Consider the following 14,928-nt stretch of genomic DNA (forward strand, 5'->3'; position numbering starts at 1 on the left):
GACATTGTTTTGTGTTGTTTATTGATTTCCAGTAATAAATATATACATACGTTTACATAAAGCAGCATATTTGTCCACTCCCATGTTGATAAGAGTATTAAATACTTGACAAATCTCCCTTTAAGGTACATTTTGAACAGATAAAAAATGTGTGATTAATCACGATTAACTATTTCAACCGATTGACAGCCCTATTATTTATATATTTCACTGACAGTTATAGGCTACTTTGTATGAAAAAGAAAATCATCCTTTCCTTGGACTAAAAATCTTTGTTTTATTTGATGGCCTGGCATTTGGCATTCAAACCCTCAAAACATTGACAACACCAAAGGCCAAGTGATCTATAAAATGATGAAATTCCAGGTCTGGCTCCAACTAATGATTATCAATTAATCTGCAGATTATTTTCCTACTAATCAATTAACCGCTTTTCTAAAGCCCAAGAGGATGTCAACAATTGCTTGTTTTGCCCGACCAACACTCCAAAACCCAAAGATAGTCAGCTTATTACCACGTAAGACAATCAAAGCAGCAAATCCTCCCAATTAAGATGCTGCGAGTAATCAGCGTTTGGCAATTTAACATGAAAAATGACTCAAGATTAATCAATTTATATTAAAGCAGTTGCTAAAAAGAACAACCACTAACGACCTGCAGTATGAATCCGAAGACGGATATGAATGAATACTGATATTTTTGTGAAATAAACTGATAGTAGCTGTGTATTATACACCAAAAAACTGCAGAAGACAGGAATGATGTAATGGTCCATTTGTACCTGATACTGCAACTCTTTTCCTGGACTGAGCTCTGATGGGTTTAGTTTGACCGCCGGGTCGATATCTCACTCTTACTGCATCCAAGAGTTGATTTCATAGAGGATTCTCTTTCTTCCCCAGTCAATGAAAATATTAGGTACTCCTTGCGCTGCTAAGTGGAAGCTAATCTGATCTGTCTGGTTGAGTTCAGTTCAGAAGCTCTTCACTCAGAAACTCCTCATGTAGGATTTATGTTTGTACGAAGCCTCTTTTTTCCATTTTTGTTTCCAACATAAAGCTACATTTTAAAATAAAATAATGATATCCACAGCTCCTGGTAGGTTGATTCATATCACATTCAGTCAGATTATTTGACTGGAACTGAGCAGAAATAGTTCTCAGTATTTACAGGTCCTTATGCGTATAACAAAATGTACAAATTGACACTTTTCCGCCTCACTCCTCACATAAATAACCAGCCGCGGTGACATGCAGGCTTTTCATTCACTTGTAAAAGCAGCTAAATGGTGCAGGGGACCAGACAGCGTCACAGGAGCAATAAAGTAAAAGCTGCGGTCTGCCATCAAGGCTGAGAGGCATTTGAACTCATCACGATGATCACCAGGGTCCGCCGTCTATCGCCCTTCAGCTGTGTGCTGATTAAGTAGATGGGTGTCCAGGAAATATTTAAGAATGAATCACCACGAAGGGACGTCAGTCTTCACCATAAAGAGCTCTGGTGTGTTGTGAGCGGGTCGTAAAAGGCCCGTGTTTGGCCCAGATCGGACATATGATTGAAGGCTGTTTTATGGAAGCTCGTCCACTTTAAAGTGTACTTTGTTTTAGGCGAGATCGCCTGATAAATGGGTAAAGTTCTCTTGTTATTTTTCCCTCCGCAAGAACACTTAGAGGAGGCTTCACCCTGCGGCTCGGAGCATAATGTGCGTGGGCGTGTCAGGCTCAAGAGAGCGCTCCGTGCATTCGGTGGCATGTAGAGATATAAGATGTGATGTTAGGAGTTTCACAGCCCACCTATGCTGTCGCCCTCGCTGGAAAGATGCGGTTATTTTGAGGCAGTTATGATTATGTCTGAAAATTAAACCCTCCAAGAAACTGCTCGCAATGACGAGGAGGAAGTGGGCACTGAGTTATATGTACTTATGAATACGGAGGATATTTTAGTGCAATCTTTAGTCATGGGGCCGATAAGTAGCCAGCAGGGAGCATGCACATATGGCACCAGAGGTTCTTTATGACTAAATGGTGATTTAAAGACTATTACCTAAAGAAAGACTAAATGGTTTTTCCTATAGAACCAACTAACGAGCACAGCTGTTGGTGAGCTCCTTATAGAACGGCTAACGGTCTCTTAAGGGCTTCGCTGTACGCATTTTTCATGGTATAGTTAAGAGAAATGACCGTAATGGTAAAGTTCCAACTTTACCTTTGTCCTTTTGCTATTAATACACAGGGAGGTAGGAATGATCGTACGCAGAATCACTTTTCGTGAGTAGTTATTTGCAGTTTAGTTTGTTGTTTATCGAAGTATAATGTACAAGTATCGGCATTCATAATCAATGATGTTATGGCTCTAGTGTGCTGTTTAAATCCAAAGAGCTGCTGAATAAAGTTTAGAGAAAGAATAAAATCTCCTGAAGGAAACACAGTTCATCACCTTCCCTCTCTACAGGAGTACAGGGTAGAAATGAATAATCCATCCTGACCTCTGTGACCCTCCTCCGCTCTCCTCCCACAGGGAATGACCCCTCTCATGTACGCATGCGTGCGCGGCGATGAGGCCATGGTTCAGATGCTGCTGGACGCCGGAGCCGACATCAACAGCGAGGTCAGTGTTCACCAGACACCTTCAGAAATGTCCACATTGATTCAAAACATTTTCAGTTTTTTTTGTCCAAAATGTTCATTTACATTTGTTGTGTGAAAACGATGAATCCACTTTGTGTTGCTCTTCCTCCTCTCCCCCTCCGTCCTTTCTGTCTTCACTGTCTCACCTGCTGTCGGCATGCTCTCCGTCCTCCTGGCAGCTTATTACATCAAGTGCACTGATGATGAGCCATATAAAAGAGGATCACTGGCACAGTAACAATGATATAGAATAATAATCCAGCGATAGTCCCTCAGTGCAGCCACTTACTTCATTACATCTTCCACTGGAGACATTCAGCAGCAGTTTGCTTTGTACCGCATTAATAATGCAGTACTGTAGTACAAGTGTGTGCACTTAGTGTAACTCGCTACCACAGAGTGAACAAGAAGCATGAACTTCATTGCATTGTGTTAAACTAAGAGCAGTAAAAGTAACAGTGAAGCTTTATTATTTGTCTCTGCAGTTTGTCCTGTCTGTGTCTGCTTTAATCTTTATGTCTAATAATAATAATAATCAGGAATAGAAATGCTTCATGGTCTTTCCTCCACCATAGCGACCTCATTGTTAATTGTTGTGATTGCTCCATTGGTTTAGTGGCTTTATTCAGTGCAGGTGTGTTGACTGTAAAGCAAAGTGCTACCTGTATAAATCATCTAAAAGGATCACTTCACCCAAATTACAATAAATATATTATCATAAAAATCAAGGCAGCGCGCTCAACTCACGATAAGACCTTGAAGACAGAGAGCTGGATCCCTAATGTAGATAATATAAAAGGATATTGCCGCACAATATTGGCAAGATTAAAAAGTAAAATTGGTGTGCGGTCCTGGTTTTTCCTTTTATATTGAGAAACATATTTTATCATGTTTTTCTAATGGAGTCTGGCCATGCAGAGATTATGAGATACTTTATCAACACGGAAATCTGGGGTTATACCGAACGTATACAAGTCGCCGTTGATGTGGTGGCATCTCTCTACAATACACGTGCGTTTGAATGCAATCTGTCCTAAGAAAAGTAAGTATAAGGCTTCACCGCCCAATCACTACCGCTCAGACTCTGGCTCCAAATGACGGCAGCTCCTGTATTCAGGATATTTTGGCTTCACTTTTGTACAGTGGGAGGAAGTGGAGACGCGTCGTCCATCTATATATACGGTCTAGGGTCACAAGCGGAAAAGGTTGGAAACCACTGACCTAGATAATCCCCAAATTTTACTGTCAACAGGTTTTATGGGGACTGTATTGAGGTGGTGACAAAAATCTCAAAACCTCAACATATTAGAGCTGCAACGGTTAATCGATTAGTTGTCAACTATTAAATTAACTGCCAACTATTTTGATAATTGATTGATCCTTTTGAGTAACTTTTTAAGAAAAAAAAAAAGTCAAAATTTTCTGATTGCAGCTTCTTAAATGTGAATATTTTCTGGTTTCTTTACTCCTCTATTTTTTATTTTTATTTTATTTGTTTTATTTACAGTAACCTTTATTTAACCAGGTAGTACTCATTGAGATTAAGAATCTCCTTTGCAAGAGAGACCTGGCCAAGACAGCAGCATTTAAACATACATTCAAGTTTCAGACACCACAACATAAAACAAATGCAAAATAAATTCAAAGCATAATATCATACAGAACACATTAAAATCAAGTGTTTGAACGTTAAAGTGAAAATATTCAGAAACACAGACAGCTCCCGATTGACTCTGCTTCTAGGTCTTTCATTAATGTATCTATGATAGTAAACTGAATTTTCTGACATTTTATAGACCAAACTAATTTATTAATCCAGAAAATAATCAACAGATTATACGGCAGTGAAAATAATCTTTAGTTGCAGTCTGCATGGCTAAATACGCCGCGGGGCAAGTGAGAAAACATGTCTGCACGATTGTAATTTGGGTGAACTGAGCCTTTAAGTGAAGTGAAAGCAAATGATGTTGAACACGTTTTGTTCAAACACTTCTCCAGAGTCATCATGATATTCGGATGTATTACAGTCTCCGTTTCTGCTGAAACAGCCTTTTATTATTAAGTAATTAATAATTCATCAGTGTGAGCACAAACCACTAACAGTCCCAGTGTTGTTTAGCGTCGTAGCTTAAATGAAATGTGACATTACATTAAACGTCTGTTGAAGAAGAGGCCTCCACCTCCTCCAGGCGACATTTCGAAATCATTTCTGTAATTTAGTCTGTGATAAAGCCACTTTAGAAATCACAGAACAACATCGGGGCTGTTTAATTTTACTCTGACGCTGCTTTGTTCATGAGTCATTACCAGCCGTCTCTGACTGTGTTTGTAGTCTTTGCCAACGTTGTGTTTTCTCTCTGGTTTTCATTCCTCTTTGAAATGAAACTCCGTGTATAGACGGAGCGAGGCAGATAGTAGTGCAGTGTGTGGTCAGACAGAGAGCCATGCCCAGACAAACACACTCTAACGATGAGGATTGACATGACAAATAGCAGATTTTCTATGAAACTCAAGAGGAAAATCTCCCTCTGCCATCCTGCCCTCCTTTGCTTACACTTCTTCTCCTCCTGCATACTGCTTCTCCCCTTCCTCCTCCTCCTCCTCCTATCTCCCGTCCTGAGCTGTGAATGTTAATGGCTGTATATATCTCTCTCCCTGAACCTCACCTATGACTTCCCAGGTGCCAAGCACAGTAAACAAGCACCCCTCAGTTTATCCTGAAACGCGCCATGGGACGCCACTCACTTTCGCCGTGTTACACGGACACGTCCCTGTCGTGCAGGTAGTGACGTTTATGACCTGTAACCATTAACCTGTGGCCCTCGCCTTTGCACCAGGATATAATGATGATGATTATTATAATGGTGCATAATAACAACAATAATAATGCAATATGTCGTTTTTATTTCTCCTCCTATCTGTGCAGTAATTATGTAGAGAGGACTTGGTCAAGGCAAAGTGTTTTTAATAATGTATGCTCTTAAAGGGTGGCTTTGGTATTTTTCAACCTGGACCCTATTTTCCCATGTTTTTGGTCTAAGTGACTAACGGGGACAACAATTTTTAAATTGGTCCAGTATTGAGGGAGAACGCTGCAGACGGCAGCCGCTAAACGGGCTGCGATGATCGTCTCACTGTCATTTTACGTCCTCTAAAAGTTCTTGTTTTTGCCACTGACATGCTCAGATTGTTATTATAAGTGTCTGACGACATTATGGAAAGAACCCTAAGGAGAAATGAAACCTTTTTCTTACCTTTCGCTTGATCCGGTCTGTTTGTTCGCTCTGAGAAGTGTCATTCTGAAACCTCACGTTGCATCCACATTGTCGAAATCATCTACATATTCAGCCATGACATTGAAAATCTTTCAGATAACACTAAGCTCCGCTTTCTGTACTCCAACACAACTAACTCTTGACAACACCGACACTCCTCTCTCAGACTCTCACTCACGTTTCCACCGTTGTCTTCAGGGCCACAAGTCACATGACACAATGACAAACAGGAAGCAAAAGGTTAAGAAGAACGTATTATTTATCTGTAGGGTCATTTCCATAATGTTGTCAGAGACTTATAATAATCTGAGCCTGTCAGTGGCAAAAACAAGTTAGGGAAAATGTACAGCGAGCCGGGCATTATTGTGAAATAAGGAGTCCTGCATCAGAACTGTGTCCATAGTAACGGTCCGTTATACATAGCAACGGTCTGCTATACATAGCAACGGTCTGTTATACATAGCAACGGTCTGCTATAAAGAAATAACAGACCATAGAACGCCGTGATCGATCAGAATCAAGTATCAAGTATTCAACAAAGCTGTGTAATAAATACTTTTAGTGGATGTAAACTGACGGTACCAGGTTGCCCCGAGCGATTACATTACAGCCCGTTTAGCAGCTGGCGTCTGCAGCGTTCTCCCTCAATACTGGACCAATTTCAAAATCGTTGTCCCCATTCGTCACTTAGACACAAAAACATGAGAAAATAGGGTCCAGGTTGAAGAATACCAAGGTTACCCTTTAAGAGATGTGTAGATGAGTCACCAGCCAGCCCGCTGGTTGAGTCTCTGGATTGGTCCGCCAGCTAGCAGCAGGGAGAAACCTCCGGAGGCAAACTAAACAGAGCAGAGCTCAGCCAGCCTGATACACAGCCTCGGGGAGGCCGAATTTCACTGTTTTCTTCATCTTTTTAATACATAATAAATGCTGTTGCAGTAGTTATTGTATGAGCTGACACTGGCTGATGAACAGCGTCGCCCTCAGGATTTTCTCAATTATTCATCTGCACCGCCGCAATCAGGGACAGAGAAAGAATTCCTCAGCTCACAACAACAATGAGAAGCTAATGAGGAGGTGACAGCAGTGTGTTTAGTATCCAGAGCTAGAGGACCATCTCTAAGTGAAGTGGTATCCAACAGTTGAGGCTTCCCTTGTTGCCAAGTCTGAGTGTAACACACCGTCTCCCCCTCGCCTGTTTTCTCCCTCCCTGCTCTCCCTTCCTGGTTCGTTTCCCCTCCCTCCCTCTCCTCCATCCCTCCCTGCCACAGTTGCTGCTGGATAACAGAGCGAATGTGGAGGGCGCCCTGCAGGATGGGGCGGAGAACTACACGGAGACGCCGCTCCAGCTGGCCTCCGCTGCAGGTAATCACACACAAGCAGCAGCAAAAGATTTCACATTCCAGACGCTCATATCTGACCCAAGTATTTATATTCTTGATGCGGCGTATAAGGGATATTAGTCATGACACGCTTGACTCTAAGCTCACCAGAAGGCATTCTCACTCCGCTTTAATCATCTAATTAATTCATCACTCCCAATTACTATCTGAAATGCAGTGAATATTATAAATACTGCTCCTCATGGTTGTGTTGCTCGGTAGTTGTGCAGCCACTAGGGTTGTCAAATGATTAATACATTTAATGTGATTGTCCATAGTTAATTGTGATTAATGACACATTTTTTATCTGTAAAATGTACCTTAAAGGGAGATTTGTCAAGTATTTAATACTCTTATCAACATGGGAGTGGGCAAATATGCTTGCTTTATGCAAATGTATGTATATATGTATTATTAGAAATCATTTAACAACACAAAACAACAACAGATATTGTCCAGAAGCCCTCATAGGTACTGCATTTAGCAGACAAAATATGCTCAAATCACAAGATGGCAAACTGCAGCCCAACAGGCAACAACAGCTGTCAGTGTGTCAGTGTGATGGCTTGACTATGACTTGCCCCAAACTGCATGTGATTATCATAAAGTGTCTGTAAAGGGGAGACTCGTGGGTACATTATTCTGTTTTTATCTCTACATGTATGAGCATTTTAAGGTTGTAGTTCGTCAATGCTGAGCCAATTTTAGATACTTGTATTCTACTGGGTAGATTGGTAGTATACTTATTACTGCATCATATCATATAAACATATCATGTTAATAAAAAGTAACTAGTAACTTTAGCTGTCAGATAAATATAGTGGAATAGAAAGTACAATATTTCCCCATAAAGTGGAAATACTCAAGTAAAGAATGCAAATATGTCAAAGTTGTACTTAAGTATGATACCTGAGTAAATGTACATTTCACCCCTGATCAACATAGATGGTTGCAAAGTATTCAAATGTATTAACCCTTCATTCATGTGTCATCCTGATCAGGTAACTTTGAGCTGGTGAGTCTGCTGTTGGAGCGAGGAGCGGACCCCATGATCGGGACGATGTGTCGAAACGGCATCTCGTCGGCCCCGCTGGGAGACATGAACTCATACAGCCTGGCAGCAGCACACGGCCACAGGTAATACACCGATGTATCCATTACCACAGTATTGATCCATTTACACACCGGGGCCTGGTCTAAATCCTGCAGCATACAGTATGAGAGGCACATATCTCCGTTGCTGTCAGACAGCAGGCGACGATAAGCCGCTGCAGTCTATTCAGCAGCACTTATGGCTTCGGCTCGACATCATTTCCCCGCAGCTGAGTAAGATAAAGCCTGTTAACATTCAGGGCAGTGAGAGCTGACAGGACGTGGAGTGGTAAGCCAACAACACAATGCAGCATCATTAAGACAATCAATTATAGTATGATCATCTTGCTGCAGTGTGTCGTGAGCAGGTTGAAGCTGCAGTAGGATTGGTTGAGAGATGATGGCGGGGCGTTAAAGTTCTCATATAACACAAAGTTTGTATATAAGGCAAGGAGAAGTGTTTTAATACACTTTTATTTTACATTTTTTATGCACTTTTTTCAGAAATGCAATTTAAAGGGATAGTTTGGGTGTTTGAAGTGTTTGAAGTGGTGTTGTATGAGGTACTTATCCATAGTCAGTGTATTAACTACAGTAGATGACAGTCGACATACCCCCGGTTTGGAGAAACAGACAGGAGTACCAGCACGGGAGCAAAGTTATGTACTGCTGTGGACGAGGGCTGTATTTTAGACATCTGTAAGACAGTCCTTTCCGAAGGGGAACTGAAGCCGTTATCTATGATCTCTTCAGAGCCACCAGACTCCTTTGACGAAAACAGTCATTTTACCTCACAGAACTCTGGAGTTGCTGGTCTACCGCTGCCTCGATCGGTTAGTTTGTTTGTGTTATCGTGTGACTTTGGTGAATCTGAACTAACCCCTTTAAAATACCAAAGTCAAACAAACTAACCGATTAAGGCAGCGGTAGACCAGCAACCTCCATGTTCTGTGAGGTAATATTACTGTTTTTATCAATGGAGTCTGGTTGCTTAGAAAAGGCATTTCTGTTAAAATTAGGTTTTCCTCAAACTATGAGTCAGAAATCTCCACTTCAGCAGCACTTCTATCCACCAAACTTTCCACTTTCATTCCTATCTATATTCTGAAGGTTTTTACAGAGGGGTTTGTTCATAAATCATTCATAGCCTGATTTATACAACATTTTATTCCAAAAAACATGGGGAAAATGATTTTTTTAAGGCTGTTGACAGTATTTTCTGATTGATTGTGATACAAAGAGATATCCAAATTCCCTCTGTAAAAACCTTGGACTCAAATATGTCAACAAAATTAAATCCAATGACTCATTTGCATATTTAAACATACAATTTCAGAAAACTTCTATTACAGAAAAGAATTGCCTTAATGTCAGCAATCAGCTGGGGAAGTTTCATGATGATATCTATTAGTTACATTTTTTACCCTATTCACCTGCGGTGTCTCCCCAGCGAACGTATGCAAAGCTATTTTAGACAATAGTGTGTTTCCAACTTTGTGGCAACAGTTTGGGGAAGAACGTTGCCTGTTTCAGTATCATATAACACAAATACCCCCGTGCACAAAACCAGGTCCATAAATAAAATGGTTTTCAGAATTTGCTGTTGAGGAACTTGACCTGAGTCCTGACCTGAACCCCGTCCAACTCCTCTGGGATGAACAGAAACGCTGACTGTGAGTCAGGCCTCATCACCTCACTAATGATCTTGTCGCTGATTCGAATGCAAAACCTCACAGCCAAAAATCCAAAAAGAGTGGAGGTTGTTGGAGATCAAACAACATTTTAAAGTCACAGCTTCAAAGTGATGGCAGCAAGCCTCACACCAACTTGTCATCAGTGATCAAACAATCTGAAAAACAGGAAGTGATGTCGTGTGTACGACTTGTCCTCCTTAACGAGCCCCTCCTCACTAAAGCAGATGGAGCAGTGATGCATCCTCGGGGCTGTGATGATGATGATCACGCTGTATACGATAACGTGCTGCATCAGTCTGTTGCAGAAACACTGCGTTGCAATGCTGCAAACAGCGCTAATGAATCTCAAACATCTTTTCAGAGGAGATAATCAGTTTCAGCTTCAGATATTTTGACTCTACAGAACAGAGCGGCGCGCAATCGTGCTTAATCAAGTACATGAGAATCTTCTGAGTGCCATCAGAGCTGGATGGGCTTAATGTGGAGTTAACGCAGTACGTTTATGCTTAATTTAGAAGCATTTTCCGGTCTGTGATCATCCACTTCACGACTTCTCTTCCTACTCTTTGACCCCAGGCCGTGCTGGGTGTTTTGTAGTTTCCTCACAGTTTGATTCCCTTTTTTTTACCATAAACCAATCTGTCACTGTGTCTTATACCTCTGTCTGGGTTCTATTTCCTCCCTCTCTCCCTGTAGGAATGTGTTTCGGAAGCTCCTGTCCCAGTCGGAGCAGGAAAAGGGTGACGTGCTGTCCCTGGAGGAGATCCTGGCCGAGAGTACGGATCCCGGGGAGAAGAGGCTGGCGCCGCAGGCCAACGGCGGAGGGACGCTGCGAACAGGAAAGACCAAACTGCGGGCCCTGAGAGAGGCCATGTACCATAGCGCAGAGCACGGCCATGTGGACATCACCATAGACATCCGCAGCTTAGGTCAGATTTACTAATACATGCTTCACTGGCACACATGCATCGCTCTCTGGCGCCTCCAACTGTCCTGGAGATGTGCTCATGCTGTGCCTGTCCTGTCCCGTCCTGTTAACACACTCTCAGCTATCACCGCCACTCATCTAACCATCAAAACAGTCGCAGGAATTAGGGCGTTTTTATATCCGTGGAGATAACGGCTCAGTGTCAAAGGTGTGAACGTGGTGATTTAAAAGCAGCGATCGTTTTGTACACGTGGCAATCGTCAACGTTGTCCAGTTCATCTGGCGTAATGCGGCCGTCGATCAAGATTTGATTGAGATTAATTGACTGTTTTATTTCAGTTGACAAAACAATCTCACCACAAGTGCCATTTAGTAGCCGCTCTGGACCTTTTGGTCGGATCACACGATCCTCATCAGCTGTAGTTTACTCAGTTGCCTTGAAATTATAGATGTAAAATTTGCCCGTGTAACGACCTCAGAACTGGAGTGATATTAGAAGTTTATTAGAGGTGCTGGTAAGCTGATTTTGTTACCTTTGGACCTCTGCACAAGTCTGCGAATGTCTGCACTACAGGTGGGAATCACCAGCGGCCCCACAATACGATATTCTCAAAATACTTAAGTCACGATACGATCTTATTGCGATTTTAAATATTTTGCAATATGGTGAATATTGCAATAACATATATTGCGATTTATTACCTTTTCTCAACCGCAAATTATATTTATGCAGTTTGTCAACATCTGTTTTATGTAATAAGATGCAGTTTTCATTCTGTTCATCTCAGAGTTTTCATTCACATATCTTCAGGTCAGAGGTCAACGGACCCCTCTGAAAATGGCCATGCCAGATTTTCCTCGCCAAAATGTAGCATAATTTTGGAGCGTTATTTACCCTCCTTCCCGACATACAGTAAGTTTTTATAGTTTCATATGATGCCAGTATCTTCACTCTAAAACTGAGCCCTCTGAAAGACAGAATAGCGACCGTCAGATTGTTAATAGTTTATATAATAAAAGATCGACACTTGATGTCTGTGTTTCGAAAAAATCACGATACTATGCTGTAAACATGCCCATCACAAGTTCCCAACGCCCAAAGCGACATCTTTAAATTGTTTGTTTTGTCCGACCAAGACTCTAAACCCCAAAAATAACAAATCTATGATTTTCTGAAACATAGAAAAGCAGCTAATACTCAAATTTTAGAAGCTGGAATTATTAAATTTATCTTCATAAATGATGAACTATTACTCCATTAATCAACTAATCATTTCAGCAGAGCTGTTGATGCATAAAACCTCCACTTTCATGTCATTATTTATGTTAATCTCACATACACATCATCCAATGCTCATCACATTGTTGCAGACATTTTTAACAGGATATTCTTTAATTATAGAGTGTTACAGGAATGAGTCCTAAAACCTGGAAATGAGTTAGCATTTTTGCACTTCTGGTTCCCTCGTCTGGAAGTCAATGGGTTTTTAGTTACATGCCTGAAATAAGGTCTGTAGTTAACACAAGATGAAGAGATTTTGACGTTTTGTTCAACGACATATGATACGTCAATAAATAATAAAGGGGTGTTCATTTGTGGAGATTATCTTGCTGAACAAAACGTGTAAGTATCATAAACGTTTGTTTGCCACAGTGCTTTAATCTCCACAAATGAGAAAGAATTGGGATTTTTGAAATGTGAATGTAATCGCCGGAAGTAAAAGGCTAACGTAAGGCTTTAAAGGTCCCATATCGTGCTCATTTTCAGGTTCATACTTGTATTTTGTGTTTCTACTAGAACATGTTTACATGCTGTAATGTTTAAAAAACTCTTTACTTTCCTCGTACTGTCTGCCTGAATATACCTATATTTACCCTCTGTCTTAAACGCTCCGTTTTAGCGCATTTCGACGGAATTGTAACAGAATTGCGTTGCTATGCAACAGCTTGGGTCCCTCTGTACTTCCTGTCAGCTGATGACATTCACATACACTGCAACCAGGAATAAATTGGGACACATTTAGAATGTTTATGTTAAAATCTTTGTAAAGGGTCTAAATATTGTATATTTGTGACATCACAAATGGACAGAAATCTGAAGTTTCTGAATACGGGCTGTGTGTATTTCCCTGTGGATTGAGCGTTTCGATACTTTCACAGTATTTATATAGGACTTAAGCCTGCTTTATAATTGAAAAACATGAAAATCGCACTTTTTTATAATATGGGACCTTTAAACGAACTACACCACGGTTGCATGAGCGTGAGTAAACACAGCGAGGCTGTAAAGGAGGACGAGTCAGCATGATGACGTTTAGTAGTCTCATTTAGCCTCTTGATAGCAACCGTCTTTTTAAGACACGTAAAACCTTCCAAATTTACGGGTGGGGTATTTACTGACGTATTTTATATCATAGAACAGATTTATTTCAGGCATCTAACTAAAAACCCATTGACTTCCAGACGAGGGTACCAGAAGTGCGAACATGCAAACTCATTTCCAGGTTTTAGGACTCATTCCTGCACCACTCAATTCAACTGTTGTCTTTATATTCCTGCTGACTCTCCACTAATCAACAACGCTCTCCATGCAACCGCCCTTCAACTCACACAAACACCATCCAGTGATGGAAACATGGTCGGTTCTGTCGCCCTGGAAACTGCTCTGACTCAGATCGGCGTCGCCGTGCACAACGCGTGTATTCACTGTTGTTGTGCTGGTGTTCCCAGGTGTTCCCTGGACGCTGCACACCTGGCTCGAGTCCCTGCGTACCTGCTTCATCCAGCACCGCCGGCCGCTGATCCAGGGCCTGCTCAAAGACTTCAGCTGCATCCAGGAGGAGGAGTACACGGAGGAGCTCATCACGCACGGCCTGCCGCTCATGTTCCAGATCCTCCGAGCCAGCAAGGTCACCGGGGCTTTCTTTTCATGTGCATGTAAACAAAACGCTCGTTAGAGAAACACCAGACAAACGAAGGCTGGGAATACAAACCGTCCTGTGACATTAATGCTCAAACATCTGCATATATTTAGCTGCACTCCAAACCATATTATCATACATTTGCATTTTAGCTCATGGAAAACACCAGAAAACTCTCTAATGGTTGTAAAGTTTCCATCCTCACTGGTGTTGATGTGTGTTTGCAGAACGAGGTGATCAGCCAGCAGCTGTCAGTCATCTTCACGCAGTGCTACGGGCCCTTCCCCATCCCCAAGCTGACGGAGATCAAGAGGAAGCAGACCTCGCGCTTAGGTAAGAGAGCCAGACAAAAATAGTGACTGATCCTCCACTTTTTCTGGTACTTTATGCATTAAATGAAGCTGAGTGACGAGGGACTGACAGCAGGGTTAAGCAGCAGGGGGGGAAATATGTCTCCAACTCAAGCTTAATACTCAGAGATGAGTTCTTTTGTACTTCAGATTTTCAGTTCATGAAGTCTCTATAGGGGGCGATCGATTCTGAGACAAGACCGAGACCTTCAAAAGTGGTCTTGAGGCCTGTCTTTAATACAACACTACTATGTAAAAGTAAAGTGTCAAGTGACTAACTAACTAATACAACAATATTTGCATTTTAATCTTTTGTTGCTTTTAGGAAAAGCTTTTTTTTTCCTCAGGGTATCTGCAGGTTGGAACAAGTCTTAAAAAGCAATCAATTCAGTTTCCTTGAGAGAGAAAAAGGCTCTAGAAGGTGTTAGAATAAATGAATAATAGAAATAAATTTAATTTACAAATGTCTCAAATATTTTCTCTTGTCTGCTGCAGGCAGTGTTGTCAGATGTGAGATGTTTTTGGGAGACGTTACACATTTATAAACTCACTTTGAACATTTATCATGACATGTTTTGCAAGCAGGTATTTGTATTCACATGACTGTAATGATATGATTTATCAGTTTGATCTGATACCAAATGCTCCTTTAAATCAGA

General features: G+C 41.3%; 1 protein-coding gene and 1 long non-coding RNA gene across 4 annotated transcripts in view; one reads left to right on the top strand and one right to left on the bottom strand.

Annotated features, from left to right (window-relative positions):
• Positions 1 to 14,928, top strand: part of LOC119483089 (ankyrin repeat and BTB/POZ domain-containing protein BTBD11-A) — a 181,150-nt gene that overhangs the window by 159,468 nt on the left and 6,754 nt on the right. For 2 of the 3 annotated variants that reach the window (XM_037761122.1, XM_037761123.1), the window contains exons 6-12: positions 2,518 to 2,607; positions 5,308 to 5,409; positions 7,174 to 7,267; positions 8,286 to 8,421; positions 10,767 to 10,999; positions 13,729 to 13,907; positions 14,147 to 14,252. In XM_037761122.1, coding sequence (XP_037617050.1) covers positions 2,518 to 2,607; positions 5,308 to 5,409; positions 7,174 to 7,267; positions 8,286 to 8,421; positions 10,767 to 10,999; positions 13,729 to 13,907; positions 14,147 to 14,252 — 940 coding nt within the window. The remainder of the gene's footprint in view (positions 1 to 2,517; positions 2,608 to 5,307; positions 5,410 to 7,173; positions 7,268 to 8,285; positions 8,422 to 10,766; positions 11,000 to 13,728; positions 13,908 to 14,146; positions 14,253 to 14,928) is intronic. The other variant, XM_037761124.1, reaches the window with a different exon arrangement.
• On the bottom strand, positions 911 to 11,711 carry LOC119483090. The gene is made up of 3 exons (XR_005205613.1): positions 11,571 to 11,711; positions 10,619 to 10,620; positions 911 to 921 (listed from the first exon to the last, which is right to left on the bottom strand). It is a non-coding gene; the product is annotated as an uncharacterized LOC119483090 (long non-coding RNA).

Source organism: Sebastes umbrosus, chromosome 23 (assembly GCF_015220745.1).
Source record: "Sebastes umbrosus isolate fSebUmb1 chromosome 23, fSebUmb1.pri, whole genome shotgun sequence".
Lineage (NCBI taxonomy): Eukaryota > Metazoa > Chordata > Actinopteri > Perciformes > Sebastidae > Sebastes > Sebastes umbrosus.